At 34.9% G+C, this 18,128-nt stretch overlaps 1 protein-coding gene across 4 annotated transcripts; it reads left to right on the plus strand.

The window, feature by feature from the left end:
- Positions 1-6,342: 6,342 nt before the first annotated feature.
- LOC136235946 (histidinol dehydrogenase, chloroplastic) lies at positions 6,343-17,190 on the plus strand. 4 transcript variants are annotated; one of them, XM_066026049.1, is made up of 15 exons: positions 6,343-6,582; positions 7,712-7,843; positions 8,644-8,765; positions 8,848-8,900; positions 9,529-9,601; positions 9,732-9,833; positions 9,918-10,019; positions 10,146-10,217; positions 10,339-10,401; positions 10,495-10,536; positions 11,682-11,741; positions 12,050-12,160; positions 13,086-13,256; positions 13,378-13,468; positions 16,592-17,190. In XM_066026049.1, exons 2-15 carry the CDS (start codon positions 7,717-7,719, stop codon positions 16,873-16,875), a joined length of 1,473 nt encoding a protein of 490 aa, XP_065882121.1. In that variant the 5' UTR covers positions 6,343-6,582; positions 7,712-7,716; the 3' UTR covers positions 16,876-17,190. The 4 variants fall into 4 exon arrangements, with proteins under 4 accessions (XP_065882121.1, XP_065882122.1, XP_065882123.1 ...); XM_066026050.1 differs by having other exon boundaries at positions 6,344-6,582; positions 7,729-7,843; XM_066026051.1 differs by having other exon boundaries at positions 6,344-6,582; positions 7,796-7,843.
- The last annotated feature ends 938 nt before the right edge of the window (positions 17,191-18,128 follow it).

Raw genomic sequence — 18,128 nt, forward strand, 5'->3', positions numbered from 1 at the left:
TCGTCAGCTCTAATCAATTTCTTCATCTGCGATTTCTCCTTGTCGATTATCAGCTCTAATCCAATTCTTTATCTGCGATTTATCCTTGCCGATTATCAAGTGCGATTTCTCTTTATCCATTATCAGGTGCGATTTCTCCTAACCGATTATCATCTGTCATTTCTTCCATGACTGAAATTTTATTCTTGAGCAATATATCTAGTTGTTATTGTGGTGAAACTGCTTTAGAGCAGACCAAACCCAGGAAGAAGATTCTTTATTTGCATTAAGCATTGGGTAAGTTGCATTTTACATAATCTCTATTATATTTGATGCTTCCCAATTGCTCATTCTATTTGAACTGCAATTTCAGGGGAAGGAAAAACAATTTCAGGGGAAGGAAAAAGACTGTGGTTCTTTCACATGGTTTGATCCTCCTTTGAGTGAAGGTTATTTGGGGGTTTTGAACAAGAAAAAAAATAGAGATGGTGATGAATTGGATGGCAATGTCAAAGGGTCAAATACTCAATGCAGCTCACAGAAGAAATTGATATCATGATTGGGTTTCTATGTGGGATGTTGCTTATGTGGGGTTGATAGGTTTGGAGTTATTTGATTTTAGTGTAATGTTTTTTGGGATATATTGGTTGTAATGTAGGATTATGGTGATTCTGTAACTTGGAAAATTGTTTGGGGGCTTATTTAGCATAGCTTTTAGTAAACATTTGGATTGTAAATCTCAATTATGATCAATGAAAATAGCTAATTGCTATAACCTCATGTTCTTGTTCTGTGGAAAAATTGCATAATTTTGTTAGACAGATTTTCAAATAATTGTTTCTTCCTTCGATTATGTCTCAAAATATAAAAGCCATATAAAGCAGATATAATCTCTACTAGTTGGTGGAAGTGTAAGTAAATTGTCCAGAATAGGAATCTGGAAAAAATCTGACATGAATTTGCATAATAGGCATTGCTAAGCAGAAAAAAAAAACTGGCATCATTCTGCAGCAGAAACAAAAAAACTGCTGGTATAAATTTGGAGAATAGGAATTGACAAAGAGAAAAAAAAAACTAGCATAAATTTGCACTTATATGACCCTGTTCAAAAAAGAAAACTGCAGAATAACATATAACAACAATAAAACCAATCTATAAAAGAATGCATAAGCTTAAAATCAATTCCAAAATGACACATTGATCACAAGCCTAAAATCAATTCCAATTGTTTCTTAAGCCTATACATCTAAATCCAGTTCAAAATTGATCAAAATGATCACATAAACATTCATTACAAACATGTCCAAAAAACATTAGTGTACCACCACTGCATTACTGTCCTAATTACTACCATACCACCTCACAACGGTAGGATTTGAGGTGGTTTGAGAACTGATTGGTTGACTTGAAGTTGTGTTTTGAGGTTGGCTTTCCTCTTGTTGCACTCAAACTTACACCTCCACTTGTATGTTGACTTGTACTCAGGCTTACACCTCTGATTGTAGGCTGACTTGCACTTCTAGTTGTAGACTGACTAGTTCTAAATTGCATCTCCCTATTACCTCTTAGCTGTTGCATTTGGTTTGAGGTCATAACTTCTTTTCCTTTCCATTTCAGTTTGGGAGGGTGGTATCCAATATCTCCTGTCACCTCTGCTGAACTTTTAACATTTCGTGCACCAGTTGAAATAACAGTTCCACCGAGTGTACCAGACTACATAAGCGCATAAAAGAGATCCCAATATACATTTCAACTCCATAGGCTTCAATAAATGTCAAAAACATAAATGAAAACCAAATTACCTTCTGGACTGTAAAACATGTTCTTTCTGATATTAAAACACCATAGCCACCCATGTTATTCTTATTTTGATTTGCATTTTGTTTCGTCTGTGAACCGGTAGCTTTTCTTTTTCTTCCATTACTATTTTCACCCTACAAAATTCCAATTAAGATGGTAAATACGTTAAGCTATATTACATACCAAGATTTCAGATATGTTAGTCATACCGGATTTTGGCTTTGTGATGCTGCAGATTGTGAGGTAGCAGGAACTGCATTTGAACTAGAAACCTATAAAGTTTAAATTGTAAGAGTCAATAAACATTTCAACTAAATAAGCAAAAAATAAATACAAATTAATTGTCAATTATCTCTGTTCCTCCGGATTTTCTCAAACTACAACCTTTCTTGTTATGCCCCTCTTTTTTTACAAAAAGAACAAGTCATTGGTGTCCCTCTACGAGAATATTTTCCAAACTTCTTGGGCTCATCCCTAGATTTCCTCCTATTTTTTTAGGCCTGCCTGGCATTCGCTTAACCTGAGGTGGTTCAATAGGCGGATTTGTTGACACAGGCCACATTTTCATGTTCAGTACAGGCTGGATAAAGTTTGCATAAGCCTTGCTATAAGTTGCCTTATGATACCAATGAGCAATCAAGCTCATAGGCTCTAATCCTAGCTTGTGACATGCAGCAATTGCATGGGGACATGGAACTCCCTTAAGACCCCATGCTCTACGAGATCAAATATTTTTCTTCATATCTACAACATGCCTGTAAGCTGCCTCTTGAACTTCAAACCCAGAATCTCCATTCCAATTTATTATACATTTCATTGCCGCTGATGTATTCTTTTGCAAAATTTCCATAGCCATTGGCGATATATCAGATATCCATTTATCCATAAATGCTCTCATTTGAGTTATCCTAATCATCATTTGCAACCTAATCTCTTCTAGCATGCTAATTATGTTCTTGTGTCTTGCAGCCAATATCCACCCATTGAATGACTCTGACATATTATTATCAACCACGTCACAACTAGTTGCCATTGACATATATGACCTACACCATCTTTCAATATTGTAACACCTAAGTTCTTGTACAATATTTGTACCTAACTTGCTTAAGGCATCCAAATTATCCTTCAACTCTGCTTCAAACGTGGACTTAGCAACTCTCCAGAAACATTGTCTACGCTCTACACCCCTCCATTTCTTCGCCCAATTTGCTAATACATGTCTTCCACACATCCTATGTTCTGCATTGGGTAGTTCTTCCTGGATTGCTGGAATTAAACCCTACATAGAAACATATTGTACAGTAATATTAATGTAATAATAATTCAGATAATGCCAACTAGTGGCTAATATTAGTTGTGTATAATACTAATTCAGATAATGCCAACTAGTGGCTAATATTAGCTGTCAGCAGACACTTCTAATTGAATACAGATAATGCCAACCATTTCTAGCTCAACCAATTACATGTCACAGGTACTCCAAATTGAATAACGAGATACGCATATGTGAAAAGTAAGATTAACATTGTTGTCTGTGACCAAGATTAAATTAAAAAAATACCTTCTGCATGTCTGTGACAACACATGAACCATCTCCATTGCCCAAGCCTAAGTCTTGTTGCAGTAAATTGATGAACCATTTCCAGGTCGCCTTGGTCTCTACATCCACAACTGCCCAAACGATTGGGTAGATTTTATGATTCCTATCCTTACCAACAGCCACCAACATTACCCCTTTGCATATTCCTTTCAAAAAAGTGCCATCTAAACCTACACATTTTCTACAGCCTTCTTTAAATCCCTTCTTCAGTGCAGCAAAACAAACATAAAATCCCCTAAATTGACATTTGGGAGGTATACCTTTCATATCTACATGCACAACACATGTAGAACCTGGGTTAGACCTCAATATCTCATCTCTGTAATCATAAAGTCTTTCAAACTCCTTTCTATAGTCACCCATCAACTCTTTCATGATATTAGTCTTGACTTTTCTGCAAATAGTTTTTCCTACATATATCTCAAGTTCTGTCTTCACATGTTCTTGTAGCTGCCATATTTTGACTCCAGGATTATCAACAACCTTTTTCTTCAAGTATGTTGTTAAGAACTTTGTATTGCAGTGTCTATTTCTATTAGTCCTATAACATGTGTGCACTGGGTAATATGTTTTGATTAGGAAATTTTGGGACCTTTTTTGCTTACTTGCAAACAGATGCCATGTACAAGTTTTCAAACATTTAGCCCTAACCCTTATCTGGTCATTTGGCCTTAATGTTAGTTGAACACCTTTCTTCACAGCATATTTCGTAATTGCTTCTCTATATTGCTCCACATTTTCAAATATCATCCCTAACTCCCATAATGTCTCCTCACAGTTAGGATCATAATGAATTCTTTTATTTCTCCTTCTGCTTGGTAATTCTATCTCACCGTCAACTCCTTCTTCATCATCCGAAGCAAAACTGTCAGCATCAGAACTCCCTATATAATCTTCATCACCCCCTAATAAACCACCGTAGTTGTTTCCTTTCTTTAACCAGTCATCAAATCCAATATCGGGACCAGCTTCCCTCAATTCTATCTCCTTTTGGCCAACACCTCTATTCCTCCTAGATCTTTCCCTTCTATGCTTTGAGACTGTGTTTTTAATCTCCTCTCCCTCTTCATCCCGTTCGCTGGCTTCATCATCTTCAACTTCTGCATTATATAGTTCATCATCTGTAGTGTTAGATTCAGCTTCAGATCTAGAACTAGAGCCATCTTTATCATCTGATTGTAATGGTTCATTGTGATCATCTACACCGTTATAGTCAACATCAATGCCTTCTTCGTTCAGTTCTTCAACAACTATGTCTTCTATATTCAAGGCATCAATAACATTTAATTCCACAGTAAGTGGTTGGCCTTCTTTATTTACATTTACAACATTAGAGCATGTAGTAGATGATGTCTTAATAACCATGTTTCCAACACTTGCCAAGTCATCAGCCTTGTGGGACCCATCTGCCATGTTTTCCCGTCCATCCAAAGCAACCGAGTCCACAAATACATCAACAATATCCCCCTTTTCAATCCCTTCATCATATCCTATAAAGAAGCATCATCCACAATCTCAATGAAATCTGTTTTGCCCTCCTTTTGGTAGTAAAGAGGACCACATACTTGGTACTTAAACTCTTCTCTAATAATCCAAAGAAGATCTATTCGAGAAAGTTTGTCTGAATCATAATTATCTAAAACCTCATAACTGCCCCCAATGTAATTTATACACCCTCCATTTTCTTTTACATTCCCTCCGTGATGCCACCCAATACTGAATAATGATTCATCCATGTTTTCCACTAAAAAGCAAATAAAAACACACATGCTATGAGAATCTTGCAGAATAAAATAATAAAAATAACTTTAACATTATAATGAGGTAAAGATAATACTTTAACATTATGTAAGAGATAAATACTATTTTCACTACCAAAAAGAGAGGTACAAAATGCAGACAAGCTATCTAACCCACATGTTTTCAATTTCCTAAAGAATAAAATTGCCCTTACTTTTGAACATTATAGCAAAAATACTTTTGCAAGTCGAATAAAATAGAGAGAATAGACTTACCAACTGTACGTCTTGTTATTGATTTTCTACAAACACAGCAACCTTCTATTTCCTTCTCTTTATATCAGACGTTGAAAACCAGATGTTCAAAATCTAAGTTAATCTCTTTTTACTTAAATCAGGGTCACTTACTCACGTTTACTGATTCCCTCACCGTTTAAGAGTGATCGATTTCAGCGATTAGGGTTCAACTCCATGAATTGAGAGAATAGACGGAGAGATGATGTATGGATTTTCAGAAATTAGGTTTTTTACCATTGACGGATCGACTATCCCGTAGAAAAATAATGTGTCGTGCTATTTTTCCACATCACCGCGCGTGAAATACAAACAGCAATGACCTGATGGAATAGAGAATTTTGTGTTTAAACGTTACGGATTAAGCAAGTTGAAGGACCTAATGAGACCTTCTTAAAGTTCAGGGAGCCAAAATGCTTAATACATCGTTTTTCTTTTGAGCTTGTTCAAAAAAATTGATTGACCTCCTGAAATTTCAAAGTATCTCGATAGTCCTATCAATTTGTATAAAATATTAAATTAATCATCTAAACTTGCGTCAAATGTAATCAATTTATTATTCCATTATAAAAAAGTAAGCTGCATGTAAAAATGAGTTATACGCACTTTAAAATGTCATTACATAATTTATAGAATAGATTAAAAAAGTTCTTATTTGCTCAACTATAAAACTTGTTTTCTCTAATATTAGAACCGCATGCCCTATCGTCTTACTTTTTTTTTTAATGCGTGCAACATATTTTCCGCATTGAATTTTTTTTTTTTTATAATTGAATGATTAATTGATTATATTTTACGTAAATTTAGGAAGCTAATTGAAATATTTTAAAAGTTGAAGGGCCAACTGTTGGACAAGTTCATAGCAAATGATGTATTAGAAAAAAAAAAAAAAAACGTACAAGCTGAGGGTATTTTTGAGAAACCAACCCTTGGTATCTGATTCTGTTCAATCTCCATTTGCTGCTGCTTCTCCACTAGACGACCACCAGGTTTCCCTGTGCTCCGGCCACTGCTCGAAAGGAGAACAAGACGATCAGCTCGGAAGGACTACTGGCTGCGATTCGAAGTATCAAGGGAAAACGAGAATCGCCTGAGCTCCACCGTGAGCTCACCTGAACTCTGTGGAAGTCTTCACTCACCACCACGATTTGCCTGAATTCCGCCACTGTACGAAAACCGTTAGCTTCTGCGTTTCCTTTTCTATCTGTATCTCTATTTCATGGCTGTTGAATGTCTAATGTCCCATTATAAGTGATTCAATAGTATTTTAATGGAAATGTGAATGCCTAATTGCTTCCTTTTTCCCCCTTATTACTGTATAACGCGTAAAACTCAATATTGCTTAACAGTTACTGCTACCTGACTTTGGAATATTGAAAATGTTGTTATAATCCTTTCACTATTAAAAAATTCTATCAGTAGATGATAACTGTTTATCTGAACTTGTGACAAGAGTCCAAATAGGTTAGAGAGGAGCCGGAAGGACTCCGCTCCTATGCCTAAGTACAGTAGCTTGGAAGGTTTGAAGAGTAAGGACAGTGTTAACGTGTGTGACCATATTAAGAGTCTGGTTTAGGAGAAGTCCTTCCTACTGTGAAGTCTTTTAACCTAGTAGTATTGGGGTTTCCCTCTAAGGAGAAACGTTCCACGGAAGCTTCCTGATTGATCCGAAGGTCCAAATTGCGACACTCAGCAGTTGATCTGAGGGCCCCTATAATGCCGCGTGTCTGATTTGTTTTATAGGATATCAAGTAAAGTGTATTGATTGCTGTAGTAAATGACATCTGGGAATCAAAAGCCCTTTTCATTTTTTTTTTGGTATCCCAACATAAAGTTGGCTTCTCCAACGTTATACCTTTCAAGCAATTTGAAATACTGTTGATTTTCTTATTAGGTTCTAGTTCAATAATAACAGTTTTTACTTTTTTACAATGAGTGTAGAGTTTGTCTATTTATCCATGTGCAATTGGTGGCAATGTAGACTTGATTTGGTAAAAAAAAAGCAGCAATATTATAAGCTATCTGACATCATTGATATTTGGTTGCATTTGCGTCTATAAATGCCCGTGTTCCTCCTTTTTGTTAAGGTTCAAGCAATGTATGATGTATGAATTAATTGGGACTCTAGGTTTGTTGGTTATGGTCCTTATGTAAATAGGCACATCCTTACTACTCTATCTTGAAGTCAATTATTTAATACCACAGATTTAGCACATAATAATCAGCATGCATAATCTTTTAGTTGTATGCACGTGTTGTCGGTTATATTTTCATTTTCTCATTAATTCGATTGAAGGTGTGATGGATTCTCAGCTTCTATGCTTTCACCAAATCAACTCCTTGAGTAAACCACATTTGACTCATCAGTTTCAATTGCTAGGTGCTCCAAGGCACACATATCTACCTTCTCAACTTTATTTTCCTAGAGGTATAATTGTTCAGTTTTTTCCTGTCATCACTTGCATTCTCGTTCTCTCTTTATCTCTTACATTTTGTAATTGGTGTGGTTTTTACTCTCTCTCTAGGGAAAGAAAAATGCAAAATCCATAATTTTGGAAGGGAAAAGTCACAAAGCCAAATATTTGGGATTTTGATTTATATGATGATACTTGAGTTATTTATTAGAAAATGAGGGTGATGGGCAGTTGTATTAGCTATATGTTTTACAGTAGTTTTCACCTGGTCAGTTTGGTCGGTCACGTTAGATCTAGGCTTATAAGATCTAAGCCTTAGGATGGTTTTAATCCCCACCATAGGATTCTAATGAGCCTAGATCTAACGCCAGGTGAAAACCAACTATATGTTTTATCTCTTATAGATATAAATGAATACATTGCTTATAGATATGGACGTAATGTTGCTTCTAAATATATACATTTTGATATGGGTTGACTAGTTTTGATTATATCAAATAACTTTTTATTTTTATGTCATATTCTTGCTGCAATGGTAAACGTTGTTGTGTTCGAGTCTTAGGAGCGGCCTCTTGCCAAAAAAATTGGCAGGAGAAGGCTTGCCCCTAGTACACCTTGTGGTGGGACCCTCCCCGGACCCTCACTTAGGGGGGACGCATAGTGCACCTGTCCGCCCTTTTATTCTTGCTGCAATGGAAAGTGAGCCATTGATTATCTCTGAGGCAGACAAATTAAAATCTTGTTATTTTTCTTTTCACTTTTTTTTTTTAAAAAATTTGCTTGTTAATTTCCTGTAGTTCTTTTGTCTTGACAGGGTCAACTTTTAACAGAATAAGGTGTGCAATGAAGTCTTATCGATTATCAGAACTTTCTCATGCTGAGGTTAATAGTTTAAAAGCTCGTCCTCGAATAGATTTCACTTCAATTTTCAACATTGTAAGTCTCTGGTTTGTAATTTTCTTCTACAATTTTTCATCAAAGTACTTTTGATGATAAACAATTTTTACAAAATTTTCAGGTCAATCCCATTGTGGATGATGTGCGCAACCGAGGTGATGCTGCAGTTAAAGAGTAGGTGCTTATTTTTTTTTCTCTTGTTGTTATTCTTTTATTATTGTTATTGTTCTAAGAGTAAACTACAAAACTGCCCTAACTGTTATCTCTCTATCTCTCTTTAGAATGATACTTTGCATCTGCATACATTCAATTACTCCTTAACATTTAGAAATTCGTACATTTGACTCTTCCAGTTACAAGTTAGTCCCTCACCTTTAAGTACAATAGCATTATTACTTGACGTTAATAAAATATTATGATCATACACCTTTATATATTTTAAGAATGAAGCTATTGTTTTGAATAAAGGTCTGAAATTGCTGCAGAGACTGAAACCTTAGCAATTACAGAGTGTATTATTTTAATGTAAAGACTTTGGTCAAAACTGTTGTAAAATAAGTTGACAACCATTCAATTCTTTTCTTTCAAATTCTAACTATCCAAATTCTAGTATTGCCAACATTGAGGGGAATATTTTAACCTTGTGTTCCTTAGCATTTTGTTTACTCTCCAACTTCGAATCACCATCTCTTCTATAATCTCTCTCTCAAAACTCCATGTAGTGAGAAATTGTTTTTCGGTCAGTTAACCAATCTTGGTGAAAAGGTCAAGCCCATAACTATTATATGTTTCTGTTGTATAGCTATACTGCAAAATTTGACAAAGCCAAGTTGGAGAGCATAATTCAGCGTGTATCCGAGCTTCCTGACCCACAGGTATTTTCTTGAAACAATTTTCCGAAGAATTAAGCCTTGAATCTGTAATTTGTCTTGTTGAACCATTTGTATAATTTGCTTTCTATGAAATTTTCATGTTTTATCCTTTTGTTCATTTTGCGCAATGCAGCTTGATTCAACTATTAAAGAAGCATTTGATGTGGCATATGACAATATATATGCATTTCATCTTGCTCAAAAAGTATCTGAAAAGTGCGTTGAAAACATGAAAGTAAGTCAATGTTTTGGTGCTTGGTTCATGGTTTTATGGTATTTTTATAATCACGAGTTCATAGTTTCTTTCAAAGTATTTCAGGGTGTTAGATGCAAAAGAGTGGCCAGGAGTATTTCTTCTGTAGGTCTTTATGTTCCAGGGGGTACTGCAGTTTTACCTTCAACAGCTCTGATGCTTTCAGTTGTAAGTTGATTGGATGCATTATACTAGTTATTTTGGCTCGTTCAGGTTGGTTTAGAATTTTATTATAGATTTTCATTGTCTGGGTGATCTCATTTTGCTGACACTTTTTTGTATTCTATAAATCAGCCTGCACAAATTGCTGGGTGTAAAACAATTGTTCTTGCAACTCCGCCATGTCAGGATGGCAGCATATGCAAGGTCAGGATTTCATTTGTGTATTTTTTTTTTTCATGTTTCTTACAATTTGAAGGAGAAGTGAAGGGGCTATAGAGATGATTCAGAGACAAATTTACTAACAGAGTTTATTTACGTTATATAGGAAGTATTATACTGTGCTAAGAAAGCTGGTGTCACTCACATTCTTAAAGCTGGAGGAGCGCAGGTTCGAGAACCTAAACTTGTTACAATATGTGTTGCAGGTTTTGGATTTTCTCAGTGTTCATAGAAGTTATCTACTATGAATTTTAATTTGCAGGCTATATCGGCCATGGCTTGGGGAACAGAATCCTGCCCTAAGGTGCTTGATTTTTCTCCATTCTTCATGTCCTAAGACGCTGCTATACTTCTGTATGACATTGCTTCTTTATGCAGTTTTCTCAATTTTGTGAGATGTGAGACTAACTTTTTTTATTTTTAATGGCATCGAACTTCTAGATTTATTTCAAAATTTCAGAACATTGTATTTTCATGTCTTTAATTTCAACAACAACAAAACATTCCGTTCTAGTTTAAAATTTGAAAAATTTGAAAATAAATGAAATTAGCAAAGTAAGAAAGATGCCATTATGTTCGAGAAAATTTAAAATAGAATGTCACATTTACCTTGTTATTTGGTATTTTGAAGAGACAAAATTGAAATTTTATTTTTGTACTAAATTGAAATGAATTTGGAAGTGTAGTAATCTATATGATAAAATGTTTTATTTGTGCTGAAACTGAAGTGAACCTGAAAGTAGAGTGCTATTTATTATAATTCTTGTGCAAAAGCTGGAAAATCATGTGATGGTTAGGATACTTGGGTAATTAGGCCTTTCCTTGACTGAAAGATAGGCCTTTACTTGATACTAAAATGATGACAAAAAGAATGAAGTTATCCTCTCATTGTTCATTTCTACCATCAATTTATGAAAGAAAAAAGTATTTCAGATTCCAATTGCAAATAATATGAAAATAATTGTAGAAAGAAACACAATATTAATCAGAAATTCTAGTCTGTGTAAATTACTGTTCAAAGTCTTTTCCTTGTTGTTACAAATGATGAATCGGAAAATCTCGATCTCAAATTGTTCATTTAGGCCATTTATTTATAAGATATGGTAAATTTCTATTTCTAATATTTAAGTTCTGCAAAAAATGGTTTAGCTTAGCTTCGGAGGTTTGTATTTCTGTGGATATGGAATTGTAAAATCTCAAACATAGGGGGACCATGATCAATTGATCATATAACTAGATTGCATCAATGATTTTGCTTATGGAAAACAAACATTTAAACAGAAATTGGGTACAAAAATAAAGTCTTCAATACTTTTTAATGACTTAAGGAGTTGAGGTTGTCAGGTTTCAAGTTTGATTATGAGATATTGTCAGGTTTCAAGTTTGATTATGAGATATACTCCCTTATTTTCTTTTGGTTATACAAGGATTTATTATTGTAGTTTTCAGGTTGAGAAGATCTTTGGTCCAGGAAATCAGTATGTTACTGCTGCCAAAATGATTCTCCAAGTATGTCTCTGTTCTACATTGATTACATTTATGATATAGGAGGCCACTAAGGCCGTTAACATTTTCTGTGCCCAATTCAATTCATGTTACTGAGAAGGAGAATTTGGTTAACAATCCTACATATCCTATTCTACGTTTCTTTTTTCATTACGTTGCCATGCTGGTTTCAAGAATGATACATACTTCTCTATCCCATTGAATAAAATATATATATAAGGACATGCAAAAAGTTGCAAACATTTTATTTGAATCGGGAACTACTTATTTCTGGATTGCTGCAGTTGCTCATTTATTTTTCTCTTAAACAGAACAGTGAAGCAATGATCTCCATTGACATGCCTGCTGGACCTTCAGAAGTTTTAGTCATTGCTGATAGACATGCTAGTCCCATTCATATAGCTGCAGATTTACTATCCCAGGTGCCTAACCCTTTCTTGTCACTGTTATGATACAATTCCTGAAGTGCTCAGTTCCTGTGGGGCACATAGACAGACATTTGTTTCTCATGCAGTGCACTTGATTACTGTAATTCAATGGCTTATACATCATGTTGAACTTTGTTGAAAATAAACGCCATTAGACAACCACCACCACTACCAAGTCTTAATGTCGATTAGTGGGATTGGTTAATGTTGATTAGTGGGATTGGTTAATGTTGATTAGTGTGGTTAATGTCCAATCGGTCCTAGCAAAAAAGCAACTGAAGTTAAAATAAGTTCATAATGCTTAGAAGAAACAAAAGGTGATCATATTTTGCAGCTTTTATGATATGATATCCTCCACGTTTTCAACAAAGATTTGAACATGCTGAGGTGCAGAATGCTAGAAGTCCTTATTTACCTACTAGAAGACGTCAACATGTTTCAACGGTTAATTAAATGTGAAACTCTAAGCTTTTTTTTTTCTTTCTGTGTAATGTATTTATCAAGATCACGGTCTTGCCCACTAGGATCAATCTGCATGCCTTAATCATTCATTTTGAGAATGCATTAATTTAAGTGCATAGAAAATGCATATTACGTATTCATGTTATGTTTGTTATTGTATTCAACGTTGTGAAGGAACCAATTGAACTAAAAGCTTAAGCTTATAGTTAAGGCGTAATAATAGCTTTGATTATTATCTCTCACACCCCCCTCAGGCAAATGCCGCCTGAGCTTGAAGCGTGTATACCACAGACCTATCCTACCAGGTGTTGAAATTCCATCAATATATGGGGTTGGCAGGATTAGAACCCTCGACCACTTGGTCTGAGAGGCTCTGATATCATATCAAGAAACCAGTTCAACTAAAAGCTTAAGCTTATAGTTAAGGCCCAATAATAGTTTTTATTGCATGTTCCAGGCTGAGCATGGGCCTGATAGCCAGGTTGTTCTTGTAATTGTTGGGGACGATGTTGATTTGGAAGCTATTGAAAAGGAAATCAGTAAGCAGTGTAACAGCCTACCAAGGGGAGATTATGCTTCAAAAGCACTAGGTCACAGTTTCACTGTGCGTGCTCGTGATATGGCTGAGGTTGGTCCTCTGCCCTTAACTGACTGTAACATCTTGCTTATTTAAAGTTACTTTATTTGTACTATTGCTGTTTCTATCCATAGTGGTAACTGTGAAAGCTGCTGTATTGTTTTTTTTTCAGGCAGTTTCCTTTTCAAACTTATACGCACCGGAGCATCTGATTATTAATGTAAAAGACGCAGAAAAGTGGGAGAGTTATATCGAGAATGCAGGTACTGTCTTTACGTAGGATTGCTTCTATTGCTTCCTTTACTTTTCTTTCATTGTTATCATCATGTTTAATCCTTCTATGGCTATCAATATCAATGCCAATAATTGCCCTTTCAGTTCCTTTCTGCTGCTATGATTATTTCTTTCCTAAACCAGTTCATTTGGTCATTAAGGTGTCCCACATAGGATTTAGATTATTCTAAATCAATTAAGATTACATGTAGACATGTTGTGGATATTCTGTATTCATGCTAGATATATCTCAAACAAGCTCAAGATATGAATTGCAACCAGCTACTATACTACTGCTATTGTGCTAGTTTTTATTCTAGCTAGTTTCAATACACTTAGTCTTGAATGCAATGACACGAGTTCTAGATATCACGCTGTGCCCAAATTCTTGTAATGAATTGACTGTTGGGCTTCTCTCTAAGGTTGAAGCTAATCAAATGCTTCATGTTTTTTTTTTTCTTTCTTCGGGATAAGTTTATGCTACTAAGCTTGTCAATTTTAGTCTAAACTAGTTGGGGAAATAACGCGTGGTGGTTGTTATTTCTATTTTAACTTTGAAAATTGACAACTATTTGACCAATTTAGTAAAGAAAAACTGAACTGTATATATAGACTACTACTACAGGAATTGACAAAATTGTATACTTACTATACTTGTTTATAATGCTAGTATATTGAAGAAATCTTTATATTTGTTGTAGACTTCAAATGTGTATTTGCAGTTAATTTTTACTGAATTTGGCTAAAGTCATTGTTAATAAACTCAAGGCGAAAAGCATCCTAAGGCCCGTGATCATTGGATTGAGCCCTTGATCTTTTATTTCAACCTATGTTGCACGGACACGGACACGGATACGGTATCCGACACGGACACGGACACGGGAAACGTCATTTCTATAAAACACAGGACACGGATACTTGGGGGACACGTGTAAATATTAAAAATATTGGGGCAAATTTATAAATATTAAAAATATATTTTTATATATGATTTTTTGTAGAAACAGGAACGTAAGAATTTAGAATGTTAGCAGCCCTATTTATATAGATGGATGGAGAAGTTTGAGAGTTTTTGTATTAATGGCATATTAATTCCCCCTGTCCCTGTCCTTTGGAGTTTCTGACTCTCCAATGGAATAAGAATCAATCGGTTATTGAAGGAGATGAACGGAATCGGAAAGGATTTTTCGGTTTGGAAGGAGATGAACGGAATAGGAAAGGATGTAATCGGTTATTGAAGGAGATGAACGGAATAGGAAAGGATGTAATCGGAATCGGAAAGGATTTTTCGGTTTTGAAGAATTAGGGTTTTTTTCCTGGGACACGCGTATCGTTCACTGATACGCGTGTCCAACTTTCCGAAATTACGGACACGGCCCCGACACGGTGTCCCTGGCGTTTCCGGCCGTATCCGTGTCGGAAACGTATCGGACACGCGATACATGATGATTCCGGCGTGTCCGTGCATCATAGATTTCAACACATACCCCTGATCATTTATTTTCGGTCACATTAAACCCCTGCTTGCTAAATTAGTTGGTTTTGAACATCTAATTAAGTTAAAAGAGTGTTACTCATGTTACTCATTTCAACAGCGTCTGAAATTATTTTTTTACATTTCAAAGTAAGGTTTTTACAACTTTATAAATAAATCCAACATGAAAAAATTACTTTCGAACTCTTAAAAATGCAACTTTGGAATGCATATGAAATGGATAATGCTCTACTAACCGAGTTTTATGTTCAAAGCTTACTTTCCTAATCATCTCCGGCTTTTTTTTTTTTTTTTTTTGAGAAGAGAGTCATCCCCAGCTTAAACTTAAAGATAAAATCGATAAATTTAAAAGGCGGGCGGGGACCAAACTGAAAAGGCATGCAAATTTTGAATTTATTTGATAGTTAGTCCTTAAGAAAGATTCTTCTGTCTTAATGAGAACTCGATCTGTGCATGTTATGTTTTGAACTTTGTTACATTTGAGTCCTGAAGCTTTCACATAGGATCTTGAATTCATGCCTGCCTGCTCTCTATTATATAGCATTTCTGCATTTTGACCCAAAGTGCAAGGAAATAACTATAAAAACTGTTCTCCAATGCACAGGGTAAATTACACCCATGGCCCCTCAGCTTAGATCTGACCTTCTTTATGACACCTTACTTTCGAAACCGGACATAAATGTCCCTGAACTTTGCCATTAACTAACATAAAAGTCCGTTATAAAAGTCAACGACCTCAAAATAACCGATGACGACGTCGAAACCAAAAAATTCAAGAATTAAAGTCCTTTAGAATATTATATCCATCAGCTCTACAACAGAGGGTTACCTACTATTGGAGTAGTCAAAGGTTAAGGGGCTTCTATGTTAGTGAAGTCCAAAGTTCAAGGACATTTTATGTCCGGTTTTGAAGGTAAGGGGCCATAAAGCAACCAAGCCCTAAGTTGAGGGGTCATGGTGTAATTTACCCCCAATGCACAATACACCATAGAAAAGAGACTATCTGTTCATGGAGTCCTTCAAATCTCAATTATAAAATGAGCTTAATTTTTTTGAATTATTGGCTATGCAGGTTCTGTTTTTCATTTGGGTTTGGAATTGTATTGATAAATTTAAAAGCGGGGATGAAACTGAAAGAAAATCCAAAATTGAGATTTATTTGACAGTTAGTCTTTAAGAAAGATTCTTCAATATCTTAACGGGAATTCAATCTGTTCATGTGAAATTGGGAACTTTCAATGTTGGATCCAGGATTCATTGACACGGGTGCTTGTGTTGGTTTCTCGTGATTTATGGGTGCTAAATTGATATTTCTTTTGTGTTATTACATAAAAAAATTAAAAACCTGTACACAATTTCGATAGAATCTTTAGCGTTTTTCGACGACCAGTGGATGCTCAAACGCTCCTCTGGATCTGTCACAGGGAACTTTGTTATTTGAGTCCTGAAGCTTTAACATAGGATCTTGAACTCTGTATATGACGTTTCTGCATTTTTGCTCAAAATGCAAGGAAACAAGTACAAAAATTGTTCTTGAAAAGCGATAATCCAGTCATGGATTGCTTTAACTCTCAAATTATAAAACGAGCTTAAATTTTTCCAATGATTGGCTATGCAGGTTCTGTGTTCTTGGGGCAGTGGACACCAGAGAGCGTTGGAGATTATGCAAGCGGGACAAACCATGTCTTACCCACATACGGTTACGCAAGGATGTATGGTGGAGTGTCCCTTGATTCTTTCCTCAAATACATGACCATACAATCTTTGACGGAGGAAGGCCTGAGGAAACTTGGTCCATACGTTGCCACAATGGCTGAAGTCGAAGGGCTGGAAGCTCACAAGAGAGCCGTAACGCTACGGCTTCAGGATATTGAAGCAAGACAAGTTCATAATGTGAGCTAATATTGGTGAGTAGCTCACAAGTGACTGCCTAGATTTCCTTAGATTTTGGAGCTATTTTTTGTGTTGAAGTTATGTATTTGGTTGAGAGTTTGTTGAATCTTCCACTTAATGTTAGGAATTTTGCCTTCAGTTTTGGCATTGTGTTTTACTTGGGAGGTTGAAAAAGTTTGGATGCTGAGTTATGCTCCTAGTCTTTTATTTCAACATGGAGTTGTGAACGTCTAATTTAGCCGAAAGTGTTTTATTGGTTTCATCTGTATTTGAAATTGTATTTTTCTTTACGGTTTGAAATAAAGTTTTTTAATTTTCTTTGTAGCCACATCACAAATAAAAAATTTGAATGCAAATTTTGTACTCAACTGAAATGGATAATATTATGTAAAGTTTTTTCAGTTTCTTTATAGCCACATCACAAATAAAAAAAAATTGTTTTTAAACTGTTGAAAATGCAAATTTGGTACTCAGCTGAAAATGGATAATATTTATGTTAATGCAATTTTATGTTCAATCGAATATATTTTCAAAAATATTACGTAATTTAACAGAATATTTGACCAGATTGATTTGATAGTTATTCGACTGTTCAAACAAATTTGTTTTTATAAAGTGATAGTTTGATGTATTTTGGCAGGTTGTTTATAACTGTTTTTGAGGTAGATTTTTATTTTTTTGTGTGATTAACTTGTATTCTGACATATTTGAATATTGATATTTTAAGAGATTGTTTGTAACTATGACAATAACAAAAAGTATATTTTAAAATAATTGATATTTGAAAGGTATGATTTAACAATTAAATAATGATTAAATAATAGTAAATAAGTGTTTAAAAACAGTAAATAAGTCTGTTTAAACTTTTTTTTTTATTAAGGGAAGATAAAATTAATATTGTTTAGAAACGTTAAGAGAAAACTATTGGTAAATCTCTACTTTACATGGACAAAATTTAACGTTATCTCATACATAAATTATGATACGATGCCGTTTGACACCCCCACTAGATTATTGATAATCGAAAGAATGAGAAAATGAATGCTTCGTCGTTCTTATTTGAAGAAGATATCACCAGCTTATATAGAGCTGGTACAAGGGTAAAAAAGGAAAGTAACAATTACAGCTGTTGACAGTTGTCTAACAAACTAACAAACTAACAGCTAATTATTTGTTGACTGGTCAATTATAAAACTAATTACTTCTTGCAAATACATTCGTGAATATACTTCAACATCCCCTCCTCACGAATGCAATACTGG

Source organism: Euphorbia lathyris, chromosome 7, assembly GCF_963576675.1.
Source record: "Euphorbia lathyris chromosome 7, ddEupLath1.1, whole genome shotgun sequence".
Classification (NCBI taxonomy): Eukaryota; Viridiplantae; Streptophyta; class Magnoliopsida; order Malpighiales; family Euphorbiaceae; genus Euphorbia; species Euphorbia lathyris.